At 38.6% G+C, this 17,153-nt stretch overlaps 1 protein-coding gene across 6 annotated transcripts; it reads left to right on the plus strand.

Moving 5' to 3' along the window:
- Nucleotides 1–3,486: 3,486 nt before the first annotated feature.
- On the plus strand, nt 3,487–16,411 carry LOC4344230 (DNA polymerase zeta catalytic subunit). 6 transcript variants are annotated; one of them, XM_015791328.3, is made up of 23 exons: nt 3,487–3,693; nt 3,829–3,911; nt 4,558–4,615; nt 5,223–5,272; nt 5,349–5,455; nt 5,892–5,934; nt 6,474–6,542; nt 6,852–6,986; nt 7,079–7,250; nt 7,332–7,423; nt 7,506–7,913; nt 8,452–9,373; nt 10,261–10,500; nt 10,567–10,898; nt 11,123–11,277; nt 11,934–12,510; nt 12,747–12,893; nt 13,362–13,637; nt 13,965–14,072; nt 14,303–14,508; nt 14,583–14,886; nt 14,998–15,651; nt 16,076–16,411. In XM_015791328.3, the coding sequence occupies exons 1-23, from the start codon at nt 3,561–3,563 to the stop codon at nt 16,247–16,249; spliced, it is 5,445 nt and encodes a 1,814-aa protein (XP_015646814.1). In that variant the 5' UTR covers nt 3,487–3,560; the 3' UTR covers nt 16,250–16,411. The 6 variants fall into 6 exon arrangements, with proteins under 6 accessions (XP_015646814.1, XP_015646815.1, XP_015646816.1 ...); XM_015791329.3 differs by having other exon boundaries at nt 11,129–11,277; XM_015791330.3 differs by having other exon boundaries at nt 8,452–9,355.
- The last annotated feature ends 742 nt before the right edge of the window (nt 16,412–17,153 follow it).

Here is a 17,153-nt window from a genome sequence, read left to right on the forward strand (position 1 = left end):
CTATAACTATCATGTTCTATATTTTAAGCGGATTATTTGCTCCACACTTGAAAAAAAGGTTTGCAAAAGAAAACTTTCATCTAATAGACCACTTATTTTACAATATTTATCAATTATGTTTCTCATAATATTTAATTTATCCATATAATCAAGTAGATAATCTATACCAATAATTGGCTCGATAATAAAAATCAATAGTAGACTTTTTCATGAAAAAAATCAATAGCAGACAGCGTACTCGCTGATAACAAGGCGTATGTATTGATTTGCTCGATTTTAAAATATAACAGTACAGTCTCTCGGAAGTACTTATATGGATGAAGAAGTATGCGTGATTGAGATAAGTATACGCTCGTGTATGTAAATGTTTGCCTTTATACCACTCTCTCTAAAATAAATAAATACTAGTAGATCAATGGCTGGATTTCATGATCAGAATCTGACAAGGTTTCATGGCTGCTTTCGGAGAATGAAATGGGCTTTTGTGCTAGCCTGCTAGGTGTGCATCCACCTGTCCATTTGACCGTTTCCTGCCACTCTGGCAAGGCCCCCTTTGACCAACAACAGCTTGCTTCCCCTCTCTATTATTGGATAACTGTGGTTTGCTTCCCTTCCCACTACAGGTCCAGAGGAGCTTACCTGCTAATCACGACGCCATGATTTCTAACAGTCCCCATTATTGTGTTGTGTTTCTTTTTCTTTTTTTTTTGTGGGTGTGATGAGGAACTGTCTCCGTTATTGTCATGGACAATACAGCTCGGTAATGATGATAGTATTATCAGACTAATTAACATGTCACCAGTGACAATTACTAGCTGAGTTTCTGTGTTGGGGGGGTCCTGTGTGCTGTGATTATGCCAAGAGTTGTCGTTTGCCTCCTGCCCTCCCAGGCTCCCACTGGAAAGTCTATTCGTCTTTGGAGACGACGTCTTCTTATTTTTATATTTTGCTAAAAGAATATTTAAAAGATGGATCGATATATGATATAGTATTCGAATGTTTAAATTCAACTTATATATAAGCAGAAATAAGAATAATAATTTTGACTCTAAATGAAATCGAATTCAAACTTATATGTTTATGACGTGATATATTATAATGTATCTTCTCCGTTTCAAAATATAAGATATTTTGAACGGTAGAAGTGTTACATCTATTTAAAATCCCTTATATTTTTGGATCGATTGGAGTATTAATTTACCTTACTAATTTTATTAAAAGAATTTAGTATTATTTTTAAACGTCATGCATAAGACAAGTGACAAAAACCCACCTCTGTTTCAGACAACCTGTTAAAAATCCAGACGACCAGACGTGATTGAGCAATTCGCATCACATCACTCGTCGAGTCATAGCAGCCTGATGATCCAGGACGCCACAGGGAAGAACCCAAGAAGCCAACGTGGTAGCAAAGGCGGCCGGACACGTGGCCGTGCACGGCACGAGGGCACAGGGCAAACGGCACAGCGACCGGGCTGGCACGCGGCGTGAGGAGAGGCGTTAGCATGCGTGTTCGTCGCCGGCGGCCGGGGAAAACGTCGGCGACAGGTCACTCACACTCACAGGTGACTGCTGCTGATACGAGTGATCACCGTCTCTGGGAGATTTGGACTTGGGTAAAGTCAGGGCATGAATTGTCGGCCCATCGTTTCCGGAGAATGGGCCGTTTAGTTCGGGAAATGAAAATTTTTAGATGTCACATCGGATATTTGACCGAATATTGAAAGGGGTTTTCGAACACAAATGAAAAAACTAATTTTATAACTCGCATGAAAACCGCGAGACGAACCTTTTGAGCATAATTCATCCGTCATTAGCACATGTGGGTTATTATAGCACTTATGGCTAATCATGGATTAATTACGCTCAAAAGATTCGTCTTGCGATTTCCCCCTTAACTGTGTAATTAGTTTTTATTTTAATCTATATTTAATACTCCATGCATACATCTAAAAAATCGATGTGATGTTTTTGGGAAAAACTTTTGGGAACTAAACGGGACCTTATGGGCCCAAACTTTTTTGATATCATCGTTTTAGGCGAGACAAATTTATTAAACCTAATTAATTCATTATTAGCAAATATTTACTGTAATACCACATTGTCAAATCATTCAGCAATTAGGCTTAAAAGATTCATCTAGCAAATTAGTCGCAATTTGTGCAATTAGTTATTTTTTTAGCCTATATTTCATACTTCATGCAGGTGTTCAAACGTTCGATGTGACATAGTGAAAAATTTTGGAGTGGGATCTAAATAGGGCCTATATCTAACATTGTGGTTAAGGATGTAAAGGGGGTGTTTAGATTCAGGGGTGTAAAGTTTTGGTGTGTCACATCAGGTATTATATAGGGTGTCGCATGGGGTGTTCGGGCACTAATAAAAATACTAATTATAGAATCTGTCAGTAAACAGTGAGATAAATTTATTAAGCCTAATTATTCCGTCATTAGCAAATGTTTACTGTAATCGCATGCTGTCAAATCATAGAGCAATTAGGTTTAAAATATTCGTCTCGCAAATTAGTTGCAATCTGTGTACTCCCTCCGTCCCATAATATTATAATCTAGGACTGGATGGGATGTTTCATAGTTCAATGAATCTGGATATGCATCTGTCCAGATTCGTTGTACTATAAAACGTCCTATCCAGTCCTAGGTTTTAATATTATGGGACGGAGGGAGTAATTAGTTATTTGAGTAAAGTGTACGGGCGATCCTTAAACTTGTAGAGGTGTGTCATCTAGGTCCCTAAACTCTCAAAATGCATATCCAAGTCCCAGAACTTGTCATAATGTGTCATCTAGGTCTCAAATCGCCACAACCCCTTCAGGATGCTACGTGGCGTTGATGTGGCATGCCACACGGATATGACGTGGTATTATTTTGACTGACAGATAGGATCAATTTAATTTTTTTTCCTTTTTTCTTCTCTTTTTCCCTTTCTTCTCTTTCTCTCTTTCTTTGTGATCCGTGCAGAAGAAATGGAAAAAAAGAAGAATGAAAAGAAAATGAAAAAGAAAAAGAAAAGAAGAAAAAAAAGAGAAAAGTACACGTCACGTCCATGTGGTATTGCCACATCAGCGCCACGTAGTATTCTAGAGGGGATGTGTCAATTTAGGACCAAAATAATACACTTTGACAAGTTCTGGTACCTGAATATGCATTTTGAAAGTTTAGGGACTTATATGACACAATCCTACAAGTTTAAGGATCACCAATGCACTTTACTCTAGTTATTTTTTTTAGCCTATATTTAATACTTTACGTAGGTGTTCAAATTTTAGGGTGGAATCTAAACCGATGCTAATTCAAACTCAACGTCAACAGCTAAGAATCGTGTTCTGAACACACAGCAGGCTCACGTAGGCCACGCCACCTCACCCTGTTGACCGAGTCAAACCAAGCGGAAGCTTCCACCGCAAGGAGCCGCGGCCCACTTATAGCCCACGGATAAAATCCCCCGCAACTCGCGCACAGCCCGCCCGGCCTGTCTAGCGCCTCGACTCCATTCAACTCGCGCAAAACCGCGGCCCGCCTTGGCCTTGTGCGGCGGCGACCATGGCCGCCGCCGCCTCCTCCTCCTCGCCGCCGGGGACCGCCTCCCCGGTGCTCAGCGTGCGGATCGTCTCCCTCGACTACTACATGGCGCCGCCCCTCCCCGGATTCGACTTCTCCTACAGCCACTTCCACGGTGCATTTCCCTTCCCCCCTCTCTTCTCCACCCGCCTCTCTCGACCTCCGGCTCGCCCCCCTTTGTTCCGTCTCTGTACCGCGCGCATGTCGAGTGGCTGATGAGTTTTGGGTGTGTGTGTGTGTGTGGATGTAGGCGGAGAGGTGGAGGAGGTGCCGGTGATCAGGATCTACGGCTCCACCCCCGCGGGGCAGAAGACTTGCCTCCACATCCATCGGGTGCGTATGACCAGCTTCTCTGATGATTTTTTGTTTGTTTGTTCATTCGTACTTGGAATTAGCTAATTTCGCTCGTCATTTTTGATTCAAGACTTCAACCGAGTCTGCGTGTGTTTGATGCTTTGAGCGTGAGTGTGAGTGACGCTGTGAGGCTGTAACACATTTGTGTAATTGTGTTTGCGGGTTGGTAGCCATCCGCAGCAAGTAGTCCTCCTCATGTATTATACAGTATTCGTGTACAACAATTGATGCTCGTGGCCTTTGCTGTCTGGATTCAAATTTGAAAATTTGGAGGGAAATGTGTCAATGTGCTTATCCTCACTGTACGCGCACCAAATTCGAAGTTTGGAGCTCCAATTTCACTTTTGAAGTCCTCTTATCCTGGATGAGCTTAACCTTAGTTCTCTACTCCATATATTTGATGTTTGCTTGTATTATATGCAATATTTAATACTGTGTGCAATCATTTTTTCTTTTGAGTTTGGATATACACACGATGATTAGCTCTATCATATTTCGAATTTGTGTTGTTGAATGAATACAGATATACTTGATTTTCTCATCTTGCTTTTCCCCAGAAAGTTATTCAGACTATTCCATTCATCCTTAGTTGTTCCAACTAGTTGTTTTTCTTTTCTGTATCTAGGTCCTTCCATTTCTGTATGTACCTTGCAAAGAGGACCTTCTTCATAACGTCGAAAAAGGTGATTCATTCTTTGTAATGCATCATGTACATGCTATTACTGTTGCTTGTGCAATTTGTTACATGGATTATTCTATTTGGAATTGTACCAATGATTTTCTATCCACATTACCTGAAACTTTTTTTCTGATGATTTTCATATCCACATTAGTACATCACCAGAAACTTTAAATTGCTTGTTATTTATTTATTTATTTATTCATCTTCTAACTGAGTCTTACTGCTATGTCACAAACTTTTTAGACACTAATTCCTCTTATCCACCATTGCAATTTTTATGAACTTGATTTATGATTTGAAAGGTTACTTCATATGTCCAAAGCTTGGCCTTGTATGCATCTGCAACACATTTAGATAATTTAGACAGTATGCTGAATCCTTTGTATGTGTCTGTGCCTTGGTGAGCATCTCTTAGATTTTATTCTGGCCAAAAGGGCAGCTGTGTCTAGAAATCAAACAGGCCTTACTTTTTCTAACCAAATAGCCTAAATGTGTTATTTGCTTTAAATGTTGGTATTGATGCTCCCTGATTAACTGTTGCTTTTAATGTCAAGAACATCGCTTGATGACAAGGATGAATTGTTGACTCTTTTGTGCCCTTTCTCTAGGTAATTCATTTATATCTGGTCTATTGAGTGATCTTGAGAAAGCTTTGCAGGTATTTTGAAGTCCAATTATTTTTTTATGGTATGAATACCCTGTTGTATTTTTTGATATCATCGTTTTTCTTACAGATTCGCAGCTCATCAAAAAAGAAGCATGTGCATGGATGTACCCTTGTTCGAGCAAAAAAGTTGTATGGCTATCATACATCTGAGGAACTTTTTGTGAAGATTTATTTGTATCCATAATTTAATTATTTTTTAAGAAAATATATTTGCTGCTATGGATGTTTGAACCAGTTCTAGATTATTTGTTCTTTCCTTCTCACCTAGTCTTTCCATGAACATATTCCATATATTTATTTATAAATCAAAACTAAACAAAATATTTACTGAAAACTTGGAAGAAGTGATACTGAGTTCAGTTGTGGAACAATTTCTATTCAGTTGTGATACTATGTTATTGCATCCACTGTTTCTTTTGCTGCACAATTTCTGTCTATCTGTGTTCATCCTGAAAGATTATATTAGGTGCATATAAATCAGTTGATGCTGTACTTTAAGCGTTGCTTGCCATACACATAGATTTGAGATTTTATAATAAATGCATGCCAGTATTTTGTTTCCTTCTATAAGACTTCTCCGTACAACTGATTGCCTTGATATAATCTGAAGATATTATCCTCATGAAGTTTCTCGAGCTGCAGCCCATCTATTGGTATGTTGACCCCTTCTGCTTAATTTACGACCCTAGTATTTTCCAGTAGCTAAACATGTCTGACAGGAGGAATATAGCTGTGATACCTACTTCTAGATTTTTGTTTCTTTAATCTCACTACTTTTTTGGCAATGGTACTTTGTTTTGTTACTCGCTCTATTCCTTTTTCATTGTTATTGTTTATTTTTCACTGTCTCCGAGTTACAATTTGGGCATTCTCTTTCATAGTTTTACATCAAAGTATATCAATAACATTATAATATTACAGCAGTGCATTGATTCTCACTGTTGCATATGCGTGTTGCTTTATTTTCATGATTTGAAGCTGTAAATTCATTTTCCCAAGCAACCTGAAACTTGGCTACTAAACAGTTATTCCATCTGGGATATAATCTGTCCTTTATACAGATTGTCACTGTTTTAATTTGAAATTGTGCAGTTCATCTTGTGACCTTCCTTGTAAATACACTTTATTCTTCTCAAATGGGAGTATTTTAAACTATTTCCTGTGGTCCTGATTTTGAGCTGCTTGGTTTCAGGATGGTGCTGTTCTTAATAGAGTATTCCAACCTTATGAGTCCCACATTCCATATCTTCTTCACTTTTTGGTGAGAGCAATGCTTTCTTTTTTGTTTTACAATATTTCATTTTGTCTCTTTCGCACAATCATAGAGTCTTAATATAATAAATACCACAGTCTTGCTTTTATGATACTCCCTCTGTCCACAAATATAAGTGTTTTTGGTTGGATGTGACACATCCTAATACATCGAATCTGGACAGAGAGTGTCCAGATTCGTTGTACTAGGATACGTCACATCCGGGCAAAGCCCTTATATTTGTGGACAGAGGGAGTATGTAGTATATTGATATTTGAGCGGCTGGAGATGACCATTTCTGTTGAACTTATATTTTAGATTGACTACAACTTGTATGGAATGGGCTATGTACATGTTACAGACTTCAAGTTCCGCCCTCCATTGCCAGATGATTTTCATCCAAAGTCATCTCTTCACAGCAAGGTGGACTGCTCCACTGAATCAGGGCATAAGGTAAGTATTATTTCCATTAGTCTTTGTTGGTTGATACTTTGGTCCACTGCTTCTACTTAATATATCCTGCCTCTTTTCCTTAAAAATGATAGGTACATCCGGATAATGTCGCAATTAGAAAACCGACAATCTGGATATCTTCAACAGTACCACATTCTTTAATACTGGCTAGTTCAGCCACTTCCCATTGCATGGAAGGAACAAATTGGAACGTCACTAATCGACATAGTTCTTTGATGCTTGAAGCTGACTCGAGAATAGAAGGTCCAATGGCACAATGACACTAACAGCTTTTTTTTATTGTGTATCTATGTGTTGCACTAACAATTTCATTGGCATGTCTAGGCATCCTAAATGAAAAGTATAAGATGTACACTTCCCTTTCACAAGCTACAGCAGATAGCAAAATAGTTCGGTCACTTTTATCAATTTGGGAGGTATCTTTCCTGCTTTGTCTATATGCATATATGCTAGAAAATGTGCTAATTGCCTAACCTCTGCAATATCTGTTTTGTTCAGGAACTCGAGCACTTAAGATTGTTGGAGGAAGCAAAACCTGTTGATATGGGCAGACCTTTGCGGGATTCTGTTCTTAGAAGTTTTCTTCATGGAATTAAATATGAGACTGCCCTTTCTATGCTATGTCCAAAGGAGGAAGTGTCCTATCACAGAGTTCCAACCATGGAAGAATCTGAAAAGCTCGAAGAATGCTTAAAATCATTGAATGATATTATTGGGACTATCACATTTTCACAGAATGACTACTGTTCTATTATTGATAGTGATATTTCTGCGGGCACTCAACAGGAGAACCAGATCACAAATGTTCTGTGTTTAGAGCCATCGGAAGAGGGAAACACTCAGTGCCCAGTGTCATCATCTGCTGCTCAAAGAACATCATCTCAATTATTTGAAGAACATGAAAAGGTAATATATATACCATATATCTTAGTTATTTGGTTAGTACTTGCTTCAAATAAAAGCAATTTTGCTCAAAGTACTTACTATTGAGTCCATTTGTAATTTAACTTGAGGTGTATCAATTACAAATATGGTTAAATCAATTTTCCTTTATACCATAAAGTGTATTTAAAATAGTTTCAAGCTGAAGACCTGCATGGTTTAGTTGCTGAATCTTGGTCACTGATAAAATACATGATGAACACCCTGATTACATCAAACAAAACCATTACATAGCCACACTTGAGATGGTGGCACGAAGATATCACTGGGTCTGAAAGGGCACAGATAGATGCTTCAGGATATGACGATCCATAGACATATTCTCTGATCCTGTCAATCATTTTACATGCTGATCTTTGATTGGCTGGAGATTTCCATTCTGGTATTAGGTATATGTCATCTTTCTGCATTGCATAATATTTTTTTTTCTATTTGGGTGCAATTATTACCTATTCTTGATTAATTCAGATCCTCTAATCTCCTGTAATTTTTTCGTTTGTAGCTTGTGGATGCTGAAGCTCTTGGCCTTCTAAGCTGGCTGGCCTCCTCACAAGCTGCAGAAGAACCAACAACTGATGATGAGTTGGTCAATGAAGCCATTCTTAGCCCTTTATTTTCCAAGAAGTCCATTGCAGTTGCCTTAGAGTCTGCACAGCTGGATTTTGATGGTGCTTCTCAGCAGGAGTGCCAGGATATTCTTGATTCAATTGGACCTGTGATTGGAGAAGAACAACCAAATGATCAAATGTCCTACCGCAGTTCTGTAAGGCTCGGTGAGAGTAGTTCCCTGAGCAATAGTATTCCGCAGATTGATGGGTCATCTGATGAAAACAAGGAAGTTCCACAAGAAGATGGTAAGTATAAAATCGACAGGAAAAGGGCTGGATTGCCTAGTTATTCATCTCCTCAAAGTAGTTCAAAAGCCAGTAAGCGTGGAGGAAATGAACTTCTCTGGGGCTCTTTGCCACTTTCCATTAAAAAGAGATCAGATTTGAATGCTGATGGTCATTCAGGTGGTGCGATGCCTACTGAGAAGGTGCTAAGTGCTTCTTTCATGAGTGGAACTGGAAAGAACTCCCATGCTAACCCAGATAACACTGAGAGGGGATCTTCTAGTCCAACAGGTGAACATGACCCATTGTGTGATTCTGTGAGAGATTTGATGAGGAGGAGGAGGAGATCTTTTCGGTCTGAACAATCAGAAGTTGGTAATTCTGGAGATGCAGCATACATCGTTCGTAAAGAGAATGAAATTGTGAATTCTGAGCGACTAGAATTGCATGATATATCCAGTGACCTTTCAAATTCAGAAATGTATTATTCTGGCAGTGAATATTTGCAGATGACCTTTGCACGGAAGCCTCCAATGAAGAATGAAGTATTATGTTTGGAGGGCTCTTCAGCAGGTAGTGAGCTGCCTCAATGTAAGTTCCACAAGTGATATTTATTTTATCATGGTCAATGTAAGTTCCATAAGTGATCTTTATTTTATCATGGTGAATGCAATTCATTTGATGCATATAGTCGTTGCTTGTGTGATATTAGCTTTGATGTTGTTTTTACCCATCCAATATATAAATAATTGTGTTAGTGCCTACGGTATGATTATGTAACAGATGTTCATTGTTTTCTTTCAGTTTTTCTAGCATTAGGCTTTTAGGTCCATTGCCATTTGCATAGCTCATTATTGTTTCCCCTCTGGAACAGTTTGGACTACCAACCATTATACCAGCATGAAATATTTGCGTGTATGCAAAAGACCATTATTCATGTAACCCTATACCAATAATGAATTATATTTTTATCTGTTGATATTCACACTATTACTCATCAGGGTTCAGTAAAGATGTTGGTTTATCATGTCTCAAAGCATCATTTCTTTTTCCTGGTTTTAGTTCCTCACTGCGGATCTTGTGCCTTTGAGAGCCTTGCAGGAAAATAGGAGTTATGGGTTGTCATACTCATATGTGTCTCAGTGAAACAAAATTGCCGGAAATCTGTAGTTCTGTGAAATAGGTTACCAAATCTGTAGTTCCTTGATAGTTATGAAATTTTTTTAGGGGAATATGACTTATGACACTAGTTATATGCGTGTAGCTACTCAGGAAGTGTAGGATATTAGCATGGCATGGGTTTTAGGGACCGTCCTACTTAATACAAGACATATTATGTTGCCTTACTATAGGTACAATGCTATTCTGTTAAAACTTAAATCTTTCTTGGATTTTCTGGTATCATTATTTACTTAATATCATTTAAAGCACATTGTATTTTTTTTTTGTTAATCCACATTCGTTCTGCTATTTTTCAGCTTCCAAACTGGGATTTGCCGATATCCCTCCGTTTTTTAATCAGACCGCTGAAGAGAATAAGCAGAATGAATCATTTCAACGCATGGGAAGTTCATGGGATACATTGGGTGTTCCAACTCATTTCCAAAATGATGGATCAGCCTTATATTTGCTGACACATGCATTTTCGCCACCATCCACTGTAGCCGTGGGCCAGTGGCTAACCCAACAATCTTGTTCTGTTAGTGTCTCTGGTATAGGTAAGTTCCTGTGCAAATCAATTTAACAACTATGTATTGATGTCCTCATACTCTCTGTTATTTTAGGTCATTCCAACTATGGCGAGAAAGTGTCTGTTGATCAGGAAGGAGCAAACAATTCTACTCTTTCACCATATATGGGAGGTCCTGCTTTGATGGATGATTCTCCTGCATCTAAAATGGCTTTGGAGCATAGCATTACGACATTTCCTGATGATACAGTTATGATAGAACCAGATCTTTCCAACCAAGAAATTAAAAATCTGGCTGATTGGCATGACTTTTCCCAGATCTCTGGTGGAGATGAGAAGGATAAACTTACACCTCTCAGTCAAATTGGATTCTGTGATCCTGCTAGTATTGGTGGCGGACAGCAACTGACTATAATTAGCATAGAGGTTGTACCACATTCTTTTTTCTTTTGTTCCCGACGTATATGTTTCTTTTTGTTCACTCTTCATACAATGTAGGTGCTAATTTACTTTTCTTTTTTAGAAATATCTATGTCTGCAACCAGTAGGAGTTTTTTTTTTTTTGGTTATTAATCATGCCAGTTTGACTTGCTCTATCCAGTGAAAAGAAATATGCAAAGTTGGATTACCACATAACATTTCTTTCATAGCTACAGGTAATAACAGAAAGCAGAGGAGAGCTGCGTCCTGATCCACGATTTGATGCCATCAATGCTGTATCGCTGGCCGTTGAGGATGATGCTGACAATACTATTGAAGTTCATGTGCTTATACGTGGAAACAATGACAGTTCACACAGGAGGAGGTTGTGCGAAATCACTCGATCTTGGAATTGTTTGTTGTTTTACTTTTCCATTTCATCTTGTTTTGGCACTAATCAGTCCCTTCTTAATTTTTGTTTTTGTCAATCAACACCACTATCTCTTAATAAGTCTACAGAATCTCAAGAAATTGAACTGTCCTAATCAGAAGAGTTGTGTACTTGTGTTAAACGTGAAATCCAGTACATTAGTATGTCAGTCGTAATCCTAGTTCAACAAGAGAGGTTTGCAAGAACACTGAGTGACTATGGTGGTGACTGCCACAGTGGCAGTGGCAACTGATGTCATATTTGATGAGGGTACACTGATTTGGATCACTATCTTATTTATGAGTGTTAAGGATTTGATATAATGCCATCAGAAACACATTTGTTGCTTCCATGTGATGGGCCTATCATATGTGCTGACCATATCCTATGCTTCTGGACTTCAAGAACACCATACTACTTTGGGTTCTTTTGTTTAGGATTTTTTCGATCGTAAACCACATGCACTTTCACTGTTTTAGAGTTACACCCTCATGTAACCATAATTGTTTGCTTTCAGCTAAGGAACTTGTTTGATTCTTTTTTGAGGGCTGTAAGAGTTTAGCTTGTTCAATTGAGATGTCTTTAGTGTCCTTTTTTTCTTGTAACTGCAGAAACCTGGATGGAGTTTCCGGTTGTGACGTAAATGTATTTCCTGGAGAGAGGGAACTTTTGAACCATCTTATTAATGCAATATGTTCAATTGATCCAGATATTATAGTTGGATGGGAGATTCAGTTAGGATCTTTAGGATTCCTTGCTGAAAGAGCTGCTCATCTGGGTATAGGCTTACTGAAAAGAATTTCAAGGACACCACCGCATCAGATGAAACATCCACCTATGAACCCAGTGGACGAATCTAGTCAGGAGCTTCCTGGAGCATCTTCAGCTGATGATGTTATTGATGATGCCAGTGAAAACAATTGGAGTCATGCTCATGCTAGTGGTATACATGTTGATGGACGAATCATACTGAACTTATGGCGTCTCATGCGTGCAGAAGTTAAACTTAATAATTACTCCCTCGAGGCTGTAGCTAATGAAGTCTTGAGGAGGAAGGTACCATTAGTACCAACTAAGATATTGAATCGATGGTTTGCAACAGGTTCTGGACGAGGAAGATATCGATGCATAGAATATGTTAATAAGAGATCTTCTCTCAACCTTGAAATATTAAATCAACTTGACCTGGTAAATGGAATCCCCACATTTATCTTGCTGGTACATCGTCAAGATAGAGCTATTTGAGATTCTTTGTATTTTAGTTGAAATCTTTTATCAATTTTGCAACTTCTCCTTAACAAGCTCCTAGCCATGATTTATCATTACAGAAATGGAGTTGGTTTTGTTGAAATTTCTTGCACAAGCTACTGCTAAATGTTCTTCTATAGCCAGTTTTTCTCAACAAATATTACTTGACCATGCAGGTAAACCGGACATCTGAACTTGCCCGTGTATTTGGTATTGATTTCTTCTCTGTTCTTTCTCGAGGTTCTCAGTTTCGTGTTGAATCTATGCTCTTGAGATTGGTTCATACACAAAACTACCTTGCAATTTCCCCTGGAAATCAACAGGTGAAATCACTCCCTCCTTACCATGCTAAGATCTCTCTATCTGCTTCAGATATATAGTTTCTCATTTGCATTTACCACAAATTATGTAACATGTACTAGAGATGGTGTTATGGATTCTACTGGCAAGTGACAAGCTTGTATATCACTACATGATATCTCTGTGCCAAAGATGGCCATTTTGCTCTGTGGTCAGCAGGGATCCAAAGAAGTTACATTTTGTGTGTAACAAGGAAAAAAAAGATAATTAGGACATCTTTTAAGATTTTGATGGGACTGCTCTTTTAAGCACCATGAAAATTTAATTTCCATGTCGGGCTCCTTGTTTTATAAATCTGTTTATCTTCTGGTTAGTTACTCACATAAAGTTAGAAAATTGGATTTTTTTTTTCTTTGCTAAAAAATAATTAAATATGAATGCATAAAATATTGATGCCAGTATTTTAAGTGTTCTTATGTGCAACTTCGCAGGTTGCTTCTCAGCCAGCCATGGAATGCTTGCCACTTGTAATGGAACCAGAGTCAGCTTTCTACTCTGACCCAGTTGTTGTATTGGATTTTCAATCCCTTTATCCCTCCATGATAATAGCATATAACTTATGTTATTCCACATGCTTGGGTAAAGTTTTCCCGTCAAAGTCAAGTGTACTTGGTGTCAGCTCATATTCAGCAGATCCACAGAAAATTGCTGACCTGAAAAATCAGCTGCTGCTGACTCCAAATGGTGTCCTGTACGTGCAACCTGAGGTAATGTTCTTCTTGGGTGAGCTATACTGTTACCAAGCATTACGGTTACAGGTTTTCTTTATAGTTGTTGTAGTACATGCCTAGCATCATTGTTGATAATTGTATCAGGTCTCATTTGGATGGACCGAAATCCCAGCCTATCCACATTGGGATTGTCCTTTTGTTCTATCAGCTGGATTATCAGCTGTATTCTGGAAAGTATTGCTTAGAGTTGCACTTAACTGCGATTTGATGCCCTCCATTTTTCTGCATATACAGCATCCCTTCGTTTTGTTAGGTCTTATGCTGAACTGTCCTTTTGAACACATTTTTAATGTCATTTTACAGGTCAGGAAAGGTGTGCTTCCTCGCCTTCTCGAAGAGATACTATCAACAAGAATTATGGTGAAGAAAGCAATGAAAAAGCTGTCTGCATCTCAGAAGGTTCTGCAGCGGGTATTCACTTCTAAACTATTTTTTAAGACCTCTATCCATATAATATTAAAGCGTCTTATTAGAAGTTGATTTAATATGTGTATTCTATATAGTGCAGTAAGCTCTTTCATTTTAATGCACTGTGCTTAGACAGCAATCATGTTTCTTTCCCTTTCATGTCCCTCCTTTTGGGGTAAAAGAACCTTTACTGGCTTTATCATGTTACAAAATGAATAGTCTTCTTTTTTCAGATTTTTAATGCACGCCAACTTGCTCTGAAGCTGATAGCTAATGTAACATATGGTTACACAGCTGCTGGATTCAGTGGTCGTATGCCCTGTGCAGAGATTGCAGACAGCATTGTTCAGTGTGGCCGTAGAACACTTGAAACAGCTATATCATTCGTTAACCAGCACCCTTTGTGGAAAGCTAGAGTTGTATATGGTGATACTGACAGGTATACTTGTGTCTTTATCTTCTATCTTCAAATCGTTATGTAGCCATACTTACAAACCCACCTGTTTCCTATAGCATGTTTGTTCTTCTAAAAGGGCGCTCTAGGGAAGAAGCATTTCGAATAGGAAAGGAGATCGCCTCTTCAATAACTGCAATGAATCCGGATCCAGTCACATTGAAGTTTGAGAAAGTCTATCACCCATGTTTTCTTCTTACGAAAAAAAGATATGTTGGGTATAGCTACGAGAGTCCTGAACAGAAAGAGCCCATCTTTGATGCAAAGGGAATTGAAACAGTGCGGAGAGATACATGCCCAGCAGTTGCAAAGATTTTAGAGCAATCTATTAGAATAATGTTTGAAGAACAAGACTTAGCCAAAGTAAGGCGTGCTTCTTGATCTTCTCTTTGCAAGGACTACTTTCTTTGGATTGTCAAATTTGGCCTTCCCGCCATCTGTCAGGCTATGGCTTGATAGCCTTTTATCTTGCAGGTTAGGTCATATTTGGAGCGTCAATGGACACGGATACTATCAGGGAAAATTTCTATTCAAGATTTCGTTTTTGCTAAGGAGGTTCGCCTAGGTACTTATAGTGCAAGGGCTTCCTCGCTGCCACCCGCAGCAATTGTTGCAACAAAAGCAATTCTATCTGATCCTAGGGCAGAACCTCGCTATGGGGAGAGAGTGCCATATGTTGTAATCCATGGAGAACCAGGTGCTCGGCTTGTAGATATGGTTATTGATCCTTATGGCCTGCTAGAAGTTGGATCTCCATATAGATTAAATGCACTATATTACATAACCAAACAGATAATCCCTGCATTGCAACGTGTTTTTGGACTCGTTGGTGCTGACCTGAATAAGTGGTTTAATGAGATGCCTCGCCCAATAAGGGAAACACTTGCTAAACGACAGTCAGCATCTGGTCATGGTAGCTTTAGCCGATTAGGATTGAATAAGAAAGGGGTTGGCAAAGGAAGCAGGATAGATACTTACTATATGTCAAGCCACTGTATAATTTGTGGTGAAATAATTCAAGGATCAGACACATTTTGCAACAACTGCTTGAGAAATGAAGCTGTTGTCGGCACAATAGTTGCTGGCAGAACTTCCAAATTGGAGCGGGAAATTCAGCATCTTGCTGCTGTAAGTTCATATTTCTTTGATAATTGTGCCAAACAAATGCTTGTGGTATACCCTCCTACCTAGTTCCACAAACATAATAGCATCTTAACTTTTGTTTACATAACTGTTTACCTGATTACACATACATTCGGGGAGGATGAAATCATTGCAGGAAAAACTAAAATTCATTTATGTTCTCACTTTTATGCACACCAATATATGTTGGTTCTTAATAGATTCATTCATGAAGTTTCTGTGTAACAACCTCACAAGAATTGAACATCAGAAATAATGAAATTCCTCCACTTTCTTTTGGAATATACTTACTCTATTTTAACTGCTGCAGACTTGCACAATTTTTTTATCTTTACTGTTCATAGAGCAGATAGCCTTGAGATAAGCTGTTTCAGATGAACTGACAGTAAAACTCGTTAACATTGCCCAGATATGTGGTCACTGCGGAGGGGCAGATTGGATTGTTGAAAGTGGGATCAAGTGCATTTCCCTTGCATGCCCAGTGTTCTTTGAGCGGAGAAAGATTCAAAGGGAGTTGAGGGGTGTTTCAGAATCAGCAATAGAAGCTGGGTATTATCCCTTCTGTTGTCCAGAACTCTTCTGAATTTGCTTTTTTTTTTGTTCATATCCCTGTATATGCTGTAAATTTGTAACATGTACAATCAAGTGTATTTATTTTGTTGTAACATTGTACAATTGTATAACATGTGTTGAGCAAAGAAATTTAATGTATAATAATGCAAATCCTCGAGGGAATTTGGACAGAGTCCTTCGCTGTTTGTTGGTGCTTCAGTCTGGACCATCCCCCCCCCCCTATGTCCCTATGCTCTTCCTCGTCACGCAGCTTTATTCAGCAGGTAATAATTAATTATAGTTGTTATTCAGCAGTTCTCTAGGAAGTCCGGTTTTCTGATATCATTATTCAGCAGGTAATAATTAATTATAGTTGTTATTCAACAGTTCTCTAAGAAGTCCGGTTTCATTTTGACAGGCAGAGATAGAAAATCGGTTGGCTTGTTTGTGTTATCTTTCTGATATCATTTTACTGGTTTCATTTTGGCAGGCAGAGATAGAAAATCGGTTGGCTTGTTTGTGTTATCTTTCTGATATCATTATTCAGAAGGTAATAATTAATTATAGTTGTTATTCAACAGTTCTCTAGGAAGTCCGGTTTCATTTTGACAGGCAGAGATAGAAAATCGGTTGGCTTGTTTGTGTTATCTTTCTGATATCATTTTACTGGTTTCATTTTGGCAGGCAGAGATAGAAAATCGGTTGGCTTGTTTGTGTTATCTTTCTGATATCATTTTACTGAATTGTGGATGGTCAGGTCATAGGGATCAAGGGCCAGAGGCTCCAGATTGTTTGTGTAATCGTGTTATCTTTCTGACATTTTTACCGAAGTATGGATGGTTAGGTTGCCTTTACATAATACAGGACCAGAAGCTCCAGCTCTTACAGAGCAAGGCGCAACCAGCCATGCACCACTGGAACGTCGTCTATGGGGG

The sequence above is a fragment of the Oryza sativa genome, chromosome 7 (assembly GCF_034140825.1).
Source record: "Oryza sativa Japonica Group chromosome 7, ASM3414082v1".
Taxonomy (NCBI): domain Eukaryota; kingdom Viridiplantae; phylum Streptophyta; class Magnoliopsida; order Poales; family Poaceae; genus Oryza; species Oryza sativa.